At 41.2% G+C, this 14,889-nt stretch overlaps 1 protein-coding gene across 4 annotated transcripts in view; it reads right to left on the bottom strand.

Annotated features, from left to right (window-relative positions):
* Window positions 1-493: 493 nt before the first annotated feature.
* Window positions 494-14,889, bottom strand: part of CHL1 (cell adhesion molecule L1 like) — a 126,974-nt gene continuing 112,578 nt past the window's right edge. For 3 of the 4 annotated variants that reach the window (XM_058845031.1, XM_058845030.1, XM_058845028.1), the window contains 3 exons: window positions 8,249-8,380; window positions 7,420-7,492; window positions 494-5,505 (listed from right to left, as the gene is read on the bottom strand). In XM_058845031.1, the coding sequence (XP_058701014.1) occupies window positions 5,289-5,505; window positions 7,420-7,492; window positions 8,249-8,380 (422 nt within the window). In that variant the 3' untranslated portion in view covers window positions 494-5,288. The remainder of the gene's footprint in view (window positions 5,506-7,419; window positions 7,493-8,248; window positions 8,381-14,889) is intronic. The other variant, XM_058845032.1, reaches the window with a different exon arrangement.

The raw sequence follows: 14,889 nt of genomic DNA, 5'->3' as shown, positions 1-14,889 counted from the left end.
GCACATGGATATTTATAAAATTACCTGGATGTTTATAAAATTACCTGGATATTTATAAAATTTCCAATATTCTGGTGATCTCTAATGAAGAGGAGTAGAAACTCTGTGTGCTGGGAGGTTTTGTGCTGGTAACAGGGTGAGTAAAACCTGTGAGAGATGTTAACAATTTACAGGGTCACAGTTTGGTCCAGGAGAGGATCACCCAGAATCAATGAGGAATTTGAATTCAGGCTCTTTGCAGGTCAGCTTCATCCTGCTTTGGTGTCATATCCAGAGGGCTGATGATCCATGGTGTCCAAAAATCCCAGTGAAAACCAAGGGCAGCTCAACCTTGGTGTGAAACCAAAAAAAAACCCCACAAATCACAGCCTAGAGAGGGCTGAGGCTCACAATTAAATCAGATTCCCAGCAAATAAACAGTGTCATGCAAAAAAACCCAATCAAACAAAACCCCCAAACCAAACAAAAGAAACTTGCTGATTGCAGCCAAGGCTTTTGAAGATTACATCAAGTCAAACTTTTATTAGCAAAGTTGTATTTCATGTAAAATGAAAATATCTTTTCAAACGGTACGTGCACATCTGCGTGGTACAAACAGCAACTACAGTACAACACGTTCCTCTAAACTTTAATCAATGCACACTAACATTTAGCTCCCAAAAAAGTAACATTGTGATGGTGACACCACATTTCCTTTGATCTTTTTCTCATGAAATTACAAAGTCTCTTGTTTAAAGTCAGAACCATAATAATAAAAAAATGAACAGACAGAATGCTTTGGCTCAAACCCCCCGAGGGGCTCCTGCCTGAAAACAGAACAAATCAGTGCAGATCACTTGAGATTTGACATGAGAGATCCAGAGCTGCAATGTAAACACGTCCTGCTACTCCAGCGTGCTTTGTACCTTGATTTTTTTTGTCATAAACACTGACAGAGATGCAGCTGAGGGTGTGATCCATTGGCAAACAAAGGGAATTCTCCATGAAGAATTTCCTTTCTTTCTATCTGTTCTTACAGGTAAGCAAAATAACCCAAATACACTTCTCATCTGCAAAAGAATGGCTGTGAAAAATGATGCTGAGGTTTCCTCTCAAAAGCTCAGGGAGCAGTGAACGTTATTCTAACTTTTCTTTACAAAATGTGAAACCACTGTTTAAAAACCCCACTTTTTTTTTTTCTTTTTTTTTTTTTTTTTAAATACAGAAAAATGCACTACTATTTGTTTTTGTGTCACAAATAATATTGGCCTGAAAACTTTGATGAAAACCTCTCGTGCACTGGATTGGAGCCACTGAGTCAATGGAAGCAGTTACCAGGAAAAGAGTTACTCACTGGAATTTGTAACACAGCAGAACAAATATCCAGCATTAAATGATTTGCTAATTAGATCCATTTAAGATGTGAGTTACAATGAAGGTTTTTAAATTTTTTTATACATGGACACATGATTTTATCCAGAGGGGGAAAGTAATTTTCTGATTTGATTTTGAATTCTGCTCCTCCTAAAAATCCAGCCCCAGCAGGGCATTGATGCCCAGTGCTGCTCTTTTATCCTGCTGGAGTGCAGAGCCATGAGGGTTTCTGGAGATTGGATCCCCTAATTTTGCCAGGGAGGGAAGCTGGGGCTGTTCCTGCAAGTTCTTGATAATGTAATTACATTTTTATATATATTATATATATTATATATATTATATATATTATATATATATATAATATATGTATACATATATAAAAATTAGAGAAAAATTAATCCACACCCAATCAATATTATGCTGCTCTGGGAATCCAAACAGCCCCCCTTGGGAGAAAGGACAGAGCAGTTTTTTTCCCATTATTTAGGAAGAGCTGATTTTATTTGTTTAATCTCATGCACAGTCCAAACTGCACAACTTTTTCAGCAAGACCCATCCCTCTCTTCTTCCAGAGGCTGCTTAAATCCCCAAACCTGGATCCATGGGGCCAGGGAAATGCCCTGAGGGTTGGAATTACATCCTGGCTCAACCTGGATATCAAATCTGAGAGTGCCATTTCCCACTTGTACTGAGACAAAATGTGTCAGAAGCAAATGGAACCCAACCACAGCCATGGCATGGGATAAATAATAATTCCCTGTTCAACTCCCATGGCTGGACTCCCTCCTCCCAGCAGGCAGGCTGGAATTCCCTGCTAGGTGTTAATTGATTTAAAGAAATTTAAATTTGAAGAATTTTAAATGTCATTGGAAAGAAATTTATTTCCGGCAGCTAACTTTAATAAACTCCCCTGGCTGGAGGGAAAAAAAACCAAAAATCAAAAAAAGTCCCAAACAAAGCAACACAGAGATTTAATACTCAATGCACTATTTCAGAATAGGGAGTGATTTTTGGGTGGGCTTTGATGACTTTGTGGATCCTTTCCAACTCAGGAAGTTCCATAAACTGCAGTGCAGGTGGTGACACTTTTATTGAGCTGCATGGTCACACTTCCCCTCACCTGTCTCAGACCAAGACAAGAACACAGCCCAGCTCCTTGCAATGACAAAAAACTCAACAAAACCTCAGCTTGCTCTGTTAATTTACTTTTGAAAGCCAATCTCCAAAAAATCATCAATGCCCTGCACTTTCCAAGTAGCTTTAGAGCAGGAAATAAAACCCCAATGCAGGGAAAAAAAGGAAAATAAATGATTGGGGCAGAGAAAACAGCTCAGGTGAGTGAGATTTCCTGGGAGTTTGAGCCACTTGTTTAATATTCATCGGGCATATTCCTCAAAACCAGGAATTTTGTATTCAAAAATCCAGGTTCCATTGCACATCTTTCCCTCCCTGTCTGATTTTTAGGTCCTGAGGCATCATGGAAACACCAAGATGAAGATTTAAGGCAGTGAATTGAAATCAGGGTGGACAGAGCAGTGCCACCAGCCCGGCTGAGCAGCACATCACAAACCCCTCTTGGCAGCAGCAGCAGAGCCAGAGCTGCACAAGGGATTGAAATCCATCACTGCATCATTTGGCACCCATTAATATGCCTGAAACTGCACAGACAAATGGAACATTTCTCTAAAACAGAGGCATTTTCTGGGGTGAGGGGTCTGGTTTATCTGCAGTGACCCAGAGGAAAATGTGATGTGTGCAGGCACAGCCTCCCCACAGCCCAAAGTGAGGATTTGGGGGAGCCCACCCCAATTTTATTCCCTAAATTTCGAAGACCTTTGATCACTGCAGATGATTCCCTAAGGAAATGCTTTAAAACCAGCCCAAAGCAAGCAGCAGGTTGTCACAAGGCTAATCAGTTCTTAGATTTTATCTGGTTTGGGCTGCAGCAGACACGAGTCAGCAGATAAAGATGCTGCTGGGAAATGTCTCTGTTGCTGAGATGCCAATTTTCACATTTCTCTAATTGTACACTCCCTTCTTTGGAAAATTACTTTTCCCCCCCAAAATTAAAAGGCTTTTGGACTTTTTGGTGTTTGGATTGAGTGAAATATAGAAAACAGAATTTTATAAATAATAAAAAGTGAATAATGTGGGTCACTGATATGGGATGGGATAATTCTTGATTGAGGGCAGATTTCCACTCACCATTTTACACTCACAGGCATAGCCTGAACGGGGCTTTTGGAGTTTGCTTTTCCCAAACAGAGGTTACATAAAAAGCCCTTAAAAGCTCCAATCAAAAACCCAAAAAGAGGCACAGGAAAGCAGAAGCTTGAGCACCAAAGGCTTCCCGAAGCTGCCGAGCTCTGAGGAGCAGCCCCAGCCTGGGGGGAGCAGTGGGGGATCCACTGCCTTTCCACTGGGAAAAAAAAATCTGCATTTCCCTGGGCTTAATCATGGCCCTTGCTGGAAACTCAGAACCAGGTGAGTAATTCTTGCTTCCTCTCTTTCTTCCACTGAAATCATGGAGGAGCCATTTGGGGATATTTGCCTAATTGCTAGCAGGATGCCAAACAGCTTTGAGGATCTATTTTTCCTGCAGGAACTACTTAAAAACTTTCCTAATGGGAGTGACAGAAGAAATGAAGCCACGTTGATGCTCTACTCAAACAAGCAGATTCAAGAATGCAAATGCCATTAAAAAGAGATCCAGGAGATTCCAATACAAAAAGACCAAAAAAATGTGCTGTACAGCTCGGCTGAGTTAGTGCTGGAGAGGCAAAGAACCGGATTTAAACCAGCATTCAGTCAACAAAATAGGAAAACAAACTCTACCATAATATTTTCTCTTTGCTTTTTGTTCTTGTTTATTTAACAGTGAATAGGCTGAAAAGAAATGAACTCTTGAAAGTCAGGTAGGTCTAGTTCAGGTGATGTTTGAATGGTGTGAGGTTTGGATGGTTCCTATACATACAACTCCTTCTGAAAACTAATTTTGCTGGTCCAAATCCATATTGAGAAGCAATTCTACTCATTCCTACACAGCTATACAGACCCATGCTAGCAACATGTCTCAGATCAAAATAAAACCAGGCTGCTCTGGACTTGTATCAATATTAATATCATATGTACAACGTCTCCATGAAATGTTGGCTAGCTCACAAATATACAGATATGAGACAGACACCAAGGAGTTTGCTTAGAAATGCAGCTTGCAGCTGGGAAAAATTAAAAATATTTCGAGTGATGGTGGATGGGAACCCTGTTTTGCCTTGCCACAGGAAAGAGCTGCAGCTTATTTAAGGAAATAGTGCCAGCTACTGGGCAGCAGCTTCACCCACACTCTCCTGTGGGTAAAGCTGCATTTCTAAGTGTTGGTAGTTGAAGTCAGCTGTAACCACTAAAACAGTTTTTTTTTTTGAATATCATACATAAAGGGGTTTAATTCTTTAGGAAAAATTATACAATATATAGAATATATTTCTCTGGTATTTTAAATTCTAATTTTCCTCTTTGTGTCACTTTGCAGAGTGAACTGTTTTAGCTGGTGCCATAACCTTGAGGTTATAACCAAGGCCATGAGGGAATTTTACACATAGACCTGTGATAACAGGGCAAAAATACTACACAGAGAAACATATTCCAAGCCTAAGAAACACCTGGAGCAGCAGGTAAGGATACAGATGTACCACCGAGAAACTCTGGTTTGCTCAGACTAACACATCAGGTAGAATAAAGAATTATTCTGATTTATTGAGAAGAAAACACATAGAAATTAGGATGGAAAAATCACCTTTTAGTGGCAGTGACTCATTTTTGTATTACCTGGACGCCAGGATTTTCCTGACTGGCTCAACTGGCCCCCTGATCCCCAGCACACAGGGGAGCTGTGGAGAGCTAGCCAGGATAAATAGCACAATTAAACACCAATCGTTTTAGGCGTGGAGAGGAAAAGTTGCCGTAGAACTCCCAGTGCTTTCCACGGATCCTTTTTCCTTAGATCCAGAATAAGCTCCAATAAATGAACCATCTTCATTGAACATGCCATGCTCCCCTTCTCCATAATCTACCAGACTATCAGCACTTCCAGTGGCTTTAATGTCCCCGTTAAGTGACTGGAGGCTGCCTTTCAGCGGCTTTTCATCGCTGTCACTACAAAATAAAGAGATGCCTTTCCAAAAATCCGCCTTTCACTGGCAAGGAGGGAAAAACTGCTCCTGGCTTGGGAAGGGAAGAGTGAGGGGCAGGTGGGATGAGCTGACCTCTGAGTGCTCCTCACATGGGTGATGCCCACACACCTGAGCTCCCCCCACACAGGAATTTGTCATTATTCACACAAATTAACTGGTTAATGGGCATTATCAATACCCATCTGTTGGTTTTTTTTCCCTTTTTGCCTTGGGCAGGCAGAATGGACAGAAGGGGAAGGAGAAGGGAATGCTGGAAAGGATTGGTGGGTTCCAGCCACCAGGGCTGATGTCAAGTATTTGGAACCTCACAGAGAGACGCTTTTCATTTTGCAAAACACTGGGCAACATTCAGGGACTATTTATTTCAATTTCTTTTTGGGGTGGGTGGATGAAGTGATATCACATCAGTGGGTCACATCTCACTGCTTTGGGAGCATCTCTTTGAGTTTAAATGACCAATAAAGGTGCTTTACCCCTTTTTTCCTGCTGTTATTTTATTTTATTTTACCAAAGTTTATCTCACTGCAGTTTGCCTCTGCTAAAGGGGAGGAACTGGGAAAAACCAAAGCAGAATCAATGTCTGTATTTACAATCTCTGTTCAGTGAAAATTCCAGGAAAAAGGGGAAGAACTGGGAAAAACCAAAGCAGAATCAACATCTGCATCTGCAGTCTCTGTTCAGCAAAAATTCCAAGAAAAAGGACAGGCCCACCACCAAAATTCTGGGAAAAAAGGGGAATTTCAAGGCCATTCCTCCAAATGGCACCACAGAAGAGGAACAAGAACAGCCTGAACAGGACATCTGGGGGGATTGGGAAAACATTAAAAGGTTAAAAAAAAACCAAAACCCTAAATCTGGCCTCTGGATTAGGGACATAATTACTCAAGAACAGCCCTTGCTGCTAATGCCAACTCGCTGTCAAATCTTTGGCAATTTTATCTAAGGAAGGACAGAGAAATGAACCTGAGCTTCATTTCTTCAGGATGGATTCAATGTCTGCATAAACAACACAGAAAAAAATTGCTATTTTTCTGCACAGGGCATTTCTCCTCAGGAAAAAAAACAAAACAAGTTTGGATTTCTGGGGGGAAAGGAGGGGGGTCAAAGTTATTAACCTCAGGGCTTTCTTACCTTTCTAAATATTTGTCCCATTAGAAAGCATTAAAAATTAAATAAAGATGAAATTATGCAGAAAAAAAAAAAAAGAAAAAGCCCTACTCCAGTACAAATAATGTAGTATATATAAGTGGGATTTCAACAGCAATTTTATGCCCTTAAGGGCAGCAACACCAGTTTTCCAGCATGGTTCTTATAATTATATGAATTTTCTTTCATATCACAATTACATATTGCTAGAAGTTTTAGTTATTTTAAAGCAGCCAAAGTGGTTATTTCAATTCTCCCACAGGGATTTCTGTAGAAAGATTTTTGGTTTTTTAATATTCTTTACCATATTCCAAACTTTTCTTGTTTTCTTCCCCAAAATGACCATTCCCCATATTACATGATTTGGGCCTGAGTTTCAAAAACCCACTGAAGGCATAGAATTCAATCCACTGACTTCAGTGGGCTTTTCAGCAGTACCCCAAATTATCATATATATTTACATTATTCATACAATGCTAATTAAAGAAACAAAAAAAAGTGAAAAATAACCACCGATACATCAACATTTCCTTATATCCCAGCTTGGATGGATTGAAATATACTGGATATACCTTTAGATTCCTACTCTTATCCACTCCTATGAGGTTTGCTTTGAAAATGAAAAACAGCATTAATTGCATGCCATAAAAATGTCCCGAGTAATGATGGCATTTGGAAACAAACAAAACCCCAAGAAACACAAAGGCTCGTGAAAGCAGGTCCTATTTACCTATATTCCCCAAAGATTTCATCTTTTATTGATTGAGCTTCGGGATCTGGATGCAAATCTTCTTTTTCTTTCACTGTGCAAATAAAATAAAGGACAGATCTCTGTGTTGTGTTCTGCCATGGATTTTTCTTTTCCCAGGGGCAATGGGAAAAACATCTGTAATCACCTCCAGCCTGGCCTGGAGCTGGCTGGACACAGCCTGGGAGCTTCCAGTCATTTGGGACCATTCCCTAACTGATTATAAGCAGGTATTTATAGAATCATGGAAGGATTTGGGTTGGGAGGGACCTTAAAGCTCATCCAGTGCCACCCCTGCCATGGCAGGGACACCTCCCACTGTCCCAGGTTGTTCCAAGCCCTGTCCAGCCTGGCACTGAATGTTTTCAGAGATGGAGCATCCACCACCACTTTGGGCAACCAGATTTCTACTTCAATAATTTTCCTAAATCCCTACTCACTGCTTGGGAAATGACAGAGGTAATTTTTAACCAAATATTCCACTGTTAAGCTGCCCGCGGAAATTCTGTCCACGTGTCCAGCAGCAGTTGCCAGGTGGAAAGTGGACAGGGAGTCCTGCCAGCAAGGATCTTGCTGGATTAAATGCTGGAATATTCCAGGAGTGCTGGGAAAGGCCTTTGCAGGCCCTGTGGCCAGCACACAGCACAGCTCCACTCACATTCATTAAAATCCCTTCTGTGGATATTCATCTAAAGCTACAATTCCTAATTGGATGTTTGTGCTCGCGGCCTTGCGGCCCCCAGAGAGAAACCTCTGAAGGATGTTAGTTATTAACACATGAATGTGGGGAAAGGACAATAAATCCATTTACCTGAATATTTGCCTCCTTTATTTCTTCTGACGAAGCAGATCGTTAGCAGCAGCAGGGTGAGCAAGGCGATGGCGCACATCAGCCCGATGAACCAGCCCTGGGTGGAAATCCCCTCGTAAATGCCAGCGTAGGCTTGGGGAGATGGGAGAGGGGGGAAAAAGGGAGAAAATTAATCAGAGGGAAAGGGCAGCACCCCCCAAAAACACAAACACATCACGTTCCTCTCTGGATCTTAGAGGAATTGATCTATCACTACTGATGGTGTTCAGGGTGAGGCAGGAATGTGTCCAGAGTGGGACATTTGGGACTGGAGGGGAGCGTGGGGGTGACGAGGGACAACACAGACACTTGGCAAGGTGGCTCTGAGAGAGCAGTTGACTCACAGGATTAGCACCACACAGGAAAGCTGAGCACAGAGCTGTTAAGCCTCTCATGCCAAAGCAGTTTTGCGAAAGACAGAGAGAGGTAAAAGTGCCCCCAGTACACGCAGATCACCAAGCTGGCCGCTTATGGGTTTTATCACAGCTGCCCTCTCACATTGCACAGCTTTGTAAAGCTTTGGGATTGCTCCAGGCTGTTGTAAAGCACAGGGCTCAGCCAAGAACCTGGGATGTGTTTGTGCTGCCATGGGATTCAACTGCGAGGAGCGATGAGCTTGGGACACTCGCACTGCACAGGATGGAGCCTCGGCATCGAGCCACACGGAAAAACAAACGTTCAGCACCTCGAAGGGCTTCGGGTCTCACCTCTCCCCCTGGTCTCAATTACATCTTCAAAAATGCTATTGTTATCCACCCAGTTCTTAGTCACTAGGCGGATTGTGTACTCAGTGCCAGGCTCAAGGGCCTCGCTGGGCTGAAACTTTGGGGTGGGCTTTACTGCGTCTGAAATCCTGCCGCTGCCTTTACCTACAGAATGCACACATTCAAGGCACAGGGATTAATGGCATTCATGGACAAAAAGCCTAGGAAATGCACAGTTAGAAATAACAGACAAATACAACGTGATTCTAAACATTTGGCATCAGGCAATCTGAGTTTCCAAAGCAAAAAAAAACTACCCCCAAACATTCCCTCCCTTTGATTTTTAACGTTCTGTCAGATGAAATCAACAGCAGACTGGAGTAATCCTGATGTTTAGGAAGGGGTTTGTTCATCTCCCAGGATGAGAGTTAATATTGATGGGGGATTATGGATCTGCTTTAACTAATGCATGCTTAAAAAATTACAACTTGCAAACGGGCTTGCTTTGTATGGATAATCTGGGGTTTGATGCTTCTCCCATTGAACTGAACTCAGCAGGGAAGCACAGACAGCTTGTTAGCTGGATATGGATTCTTATATGTCTCCCAGAAAAAAATTAACAGGGGGATTTGTGCTTGCTTCTCTCCTGACAGTGATTTTCTGTGTCCTTTTAAGTTCCACAAGGCCCGCACAAAGCACTGGTTTAGAAACAACTCAACAATTTGCCTGTAAATGGATATTTAGGCATTTAAGCGTTGATGATGAGTTTAATATTTGATTAGGAGAAAGTGAATTCCAGTAGTTGTGGTTATGGAACCTTGTTTGTTGCAGAATGCCTCCTGTAACTCCATCTGCATTCAGACTGTGGCCATTAAATAAGATTTTTTAGAACAGCTTTTGTGGAAAGCAGTTGACAATCACTGCCTGGACGTGAACAGCCTGCTCAGCAAATTCACAACTCCGTGTGACGTGGAGAGATCTCTTAAAACACGGGAGTGTCCCTGTCCTCAATGGCAGGAGAGAAATTTGGGGGGGCTGCACTTAATAAAAATAATTCCTGAACTGTTTTCAGTTGCCTGATTTGCCTGTTTTGTCCAAAGCCATCTAAACTAAGGCTTGAGCACAAAGTCTAATCTGAAAACTACTCGGCCAATTAGCACCGACGGCAACAATGCTCATTAATACTTCAACTAGTAAACAAGCAAAGCAAGAAGCTGCTGGAGATTAAGGCTGAGTTGACAGCTGAAGGGAAAAAAAGAGAAAAAAACAGATTAAGATAAATCCAAGCACAGTCAAAGCAGCAGTTCAGGGTAAGTTTTTCAAGGCAACTCTCTGTGTATTACAATAAGCAGTTAAATGAGCAGACCACAGGGACCAGAGAGAACACATCCACTGAAACACTGCTGATACTGAGGCACAGCTCATTTGCATAAATTAATCCATCTATCAGTAATTTTTTGCTAAATGAAGTATGCGAAACCCAGCTATAGTTTCTAATCAAACTGCAAATTGAGCAACAGGATACCACAGGTACATTTTAATTACATGTTTTAAAATCAAGGCATCAGAAAAATTGGGAATATTATCCATAAAGGAACAGGAATGAACACGAGCCTTCAACCCAACATCTGTTAAATTCCACGTAATGCTCGAGCATGATGTGATAACTACATGATCCAAAGTGTTCACACGCCAGCTTCCTAAGGAAGGATTTCTCCTGAATTCCCGGGAAGAAAATCCTAAACCTTGAGCTCCTGGCAGGTGGTTTGTGGTGAATATTCCTAAACCAACTTTACCTCTCTGCCCCCATGGATTCCCAGCTTGTGGCAGCCTCTTTCTGAACCATCAGCTCTTTAGAGAAGCAGAAAGAGGGAAATGAGATGGCTGAAAAAAATCCCTTTTTCTGTCCACTCATTGCTCAGCTCTGTCTGATGCCCTGGCACATGGAGCAGCTCAGGGTGGGATGCACACCCTGGGATGAGGATGAGCCCAGCCTAACCTGGCACTGGGGATTTACCAACAGCTCTTCATTTATCATCTCCTATCCCAAAATACTCTTTTTTTCCTTTAAAACTCAGAACAGGTGTCCAGTGCTGGGGGATTATGAGTTTTCTTTCTGTGCCATTTCGTCCTGGTGTGTGTGACACAGCCACCAAGGGCCCTACAGAGGAGAAAGTTTTGCTAAAGGGGGCGGGTTTGGTGGCTGGAGTAGAAAAATCAGTGTGGCCTCCTGGAAAATAAAAGCAAAGATACACAGATAAGGCAAAACTCCACATTCTGGAGGGCCAGGAACATCCTGAAAGCTGCAGGAATTAGCTGCAGAAAATTGAAAGCAGTTGGGTCGGGTTTTTAATCTCCAATAAGGGAGAAGGAGCATTAGTAATAAAGGCATATCACCAGCACTTCTCATCTTCCCCCACTATTTATCAGCCACACCAGGGGACTTGCATGAACATTAAACACTGAACTGCAATTTTACAATATTCCTACTGGGCTCCAAGATTTATGAGGAGAACAGAACACACATTTTTTATAGAAGCTTATGGTATAAAGGGAAAAACAATAGAAACCACCCCCAAAGATTTTCCAGAGTGTTCTCCAAAAGTTAGCACATCTGTTATAAAATATATTTATATTAAAAAAAAACCCTGTCAGTCTGAGAGCTAAATACTAATTGTGGGCAGCATCTTAATTTATAACCATACCTGTCTAAATACATCTGCTGCAATAAATGCAAAGTTGAACTTCCATTAATTTTCCCCTGCTGCCTGGATATTAAAAATGTATAAATATGCAGCAGAAGTTATTCTTCATTTTCAGGGCTTTTCAGTGAAGGAGGTAATTCATGTTAAATTTGGATTGTTTTAGACTACAGAGATTAGCAAACCTGTTGCATGTAAAGTTTATTACGAAAAAAATTATAGGTGAGGAGATGTTCAAGAAATTTTCACCGATTTTATTAAGATTTTTTTGATTGTGAGCAAAAAGGGTTTGCTGCTAACAGCACCAGTGGTTACATACAGGAAAAATTATTTTATTATTCCTTTTCCACTCTGCCTGTGGCAAAAGAGAGCTAAACCCACAAGCCTTGTTCCAAATGGTCACTCTGGTCCTAAAGGATAGGACCCTCTGCCTGAGATTTTCCAAAATCCTTTGGGAATTACGGGCACTGGAATATAATGAAACTGGTGAACTTTTATTTCCTGGCCTCTCTGGAGAATAAAACTGCAACTGTGTGGCTTCATGTGGATGAATTTCTCATTAATGCTTGGATTTCTGGACACACAATGATAATTCTCAACTTGTAATATGTGTTTGGTAATCCCCGAGCAACACTGGTGACAAGATGAAAAGGAGCTTTGTGTTAAAGAAGGGCTGCTACATTAAATTAATCTTTTCACTTCTGGAAGAATGTTATTTTGTGTTATGTTTCTGAGGGCTAATGATCTTGGGGAAATTGACATTTTCAAGGGGAAAATTAATTAGTTTGGAGGTCATTTAAGATGCACTGCCTGAAAATATGAAGACAGAGATTATAGCCCTTTTCTAAGAACAACATACCTTTTTCTGTGGAATGAAACCAAGATGAAACCACAGAAATTAAGCTATTATTTATTTTGCAATGCAATCCAAATTCCCTTTTACTCAGCTTCAAGGCTTATTTTACCAAGAAATGATAAAGATCTTAGGTTGCCTATCAGTGTTTTCATATCTGAGTTACTTTCCCTGTACAGATTTGTTTTCAGTGGTGTTACACGAATCCTCACACATATTAAATAAGGAAATTTCCCTTTTCTTTCCATTTGCAGATGACAGTAGAAAGGATAACTGCAAATAAATTAAAGCAACAGCAGTGATGGAGATCAAGTAAAAAAAATAAAATGAATGAATCCAGAGTTGCCACCTCAACATTTCCACTTTCCTGGCAGATTGCATTGTGAAATTCTGAAATACCCATGGCAAAGGCTGAATTGCAGCAGTGGAAGTTTCCAAAGCCTTAAATGAACAAGAGCTTTATGGGTTTATTATTAAACTGGAACAGAGTGGTTATAGAATCACTGAATCAACCCCCAAAGAAACGTGGAGCGCTCCATCACGGAGTTTCATTTCAGAGGGCACCACATTTTATATCTGTCATTTACGTGGGTCATTTGAAATGATAAACTTTGACTTCTGAAATCACTCCCCTCCTTCAAAAAGAGAGATTGTTTTAATTTTGAGCAATTGCCTCGCTCCCCAAACCACAGCTTAAAACCCCAAGGAGGTCACAGAAAAGAGTGATTTTTTTTTTCTTTTTTTTTTTTTAGCCTATCATGTTTAGGTGAAAAATATCTGAACAATGTAGCCAGCAAATAATGACACAGAACTCTCATGGCATCTCAGTGACAGATGCAGTGCCCTAATTTAGGGTGGCTTGAGAAGCAGCAAGGAGCAGACATAAATCATAGAACTGAACCCTTGCAGCTTTCATTAATTACACTACTCTAGTTTAAGAATATTTCACAAGAATCAGGTGTTGCCAGTGCTGAAACAGAGCTTAGGAAAGTAGGGAATGAGCACAAAATGAATGTCAACATCTCTAAACAGTGACAAGGTCATTTCAAAGAGTCAAAACACATTTTTCTGGTAGCCCAATGAAGGCCAGAAAAGGCAACTAATGAAAGGAAATGGGGTATTTTTATATTGGGGAAAAAAAAAATTCATAATGAGGAATAAGTTTTAAATTAAGGTGATTAATAGTTGTTACCAGTTGAGTACCTGTATCCTACAGTGAGACTGGAGGCCAAAAGAGAGCTGAGAAGGAGTTTTGGGAAAACAAATGGCAGCTCCTGACTGGATCTGGAACTGGGACTTGAAGGTTTAAAACACTTTTTACCTGTTTTACCAGTAATTGAAAAGAATTCTGCAGCTTAGAAGTCCAACAGCACATGGGCCATTTTTCTGTTTTACATCAACATTGCTGCAGACTGTTATCTTTGCTAAAAATGATGCAGCCAGGACTCTTTTGCTTATCACATTCTGTTTCTCCTTCCCCGGGGTAAGTGCACAGCAATGGTTTCTGATTAATAGCGAGGAGCTGCTCCTCAGTACTGTGGAGTTCTCAGACTTGCTGAGCACAGTACATTTCATTTCATTTCAGCTGAAAGTGAAAGATGAGCTATCACAGAGTGCTGGGGATTTTCCTTTAAACCACTGAACATCAGTGTTTCAGCACAGGGTGTAAGTGGCACACGAATGCTCACTCCTAGTCTCTGATAAAATAATCATAAATAATGGAGCAAATGCAGTCAGCTCGATGTTTATCTGGATTTTCCATGTCAAACAGCTGACCCTAATGTTGCTGGCAGTCCCCCATCTTCATCCACGGGCAGAATTTGTTTTTATAATATTACTGAGAACAGATTATCTGCATCTTCAATTTTCTGTTCGTGCCTGAATGCAATTCTCTTATTCCAGCATGGCTTAAGGATGGGAACAGAAACAGGATTGCACAGCAAAATGAAGCAGATGAGCTCTGCTTCCCTGAAGAACACCATGGCCACATTAAAAAGTCCATTGACTGCTCTCATGGCAAGGAAAATAAACTTATTTCCCTTAATTAAGAAGGAAACCTCAAGCCTGGAGTATTCCTGATGGATTTTCCTGTTGCAAAGCAGAGTAATGCAGAGTCCCCAGGCAGGTGCAAAGGAGAGCTCTTTATGGCAAAACCCAGACCTTTTGAAGCAGTTATCCCATTTTCAGTTACATTCCACTGAAGTATAACAAACAGAATTCAACCAACCACCATAAACCACCATGTGAGCACGTCATGGTTCTATAACTTGTTTTCCCACCTCCAACTCAGCTGAGTCACTTTCCCATGCTCCTTTCCTGCCCAGCCCCAGGGGAAGGTTTTAC

This window comes from Poecile atricapillus, chromosome 9 (assembly GCF_030490865.1).
Source record: "Poecile atricapillus isolate bPoeAtr1 chromosome 9, bPoeAtr1.hap1, whole genome shotgun sequence".
NCBI lineage: Eukaryota > Metazoa > Chordata > Aves > Passeriformes > Paridae > Poecile > Poecile atricapillus.
This window is presented reverse-complemented; position numbering and strand designations above follow the sequence as displayed.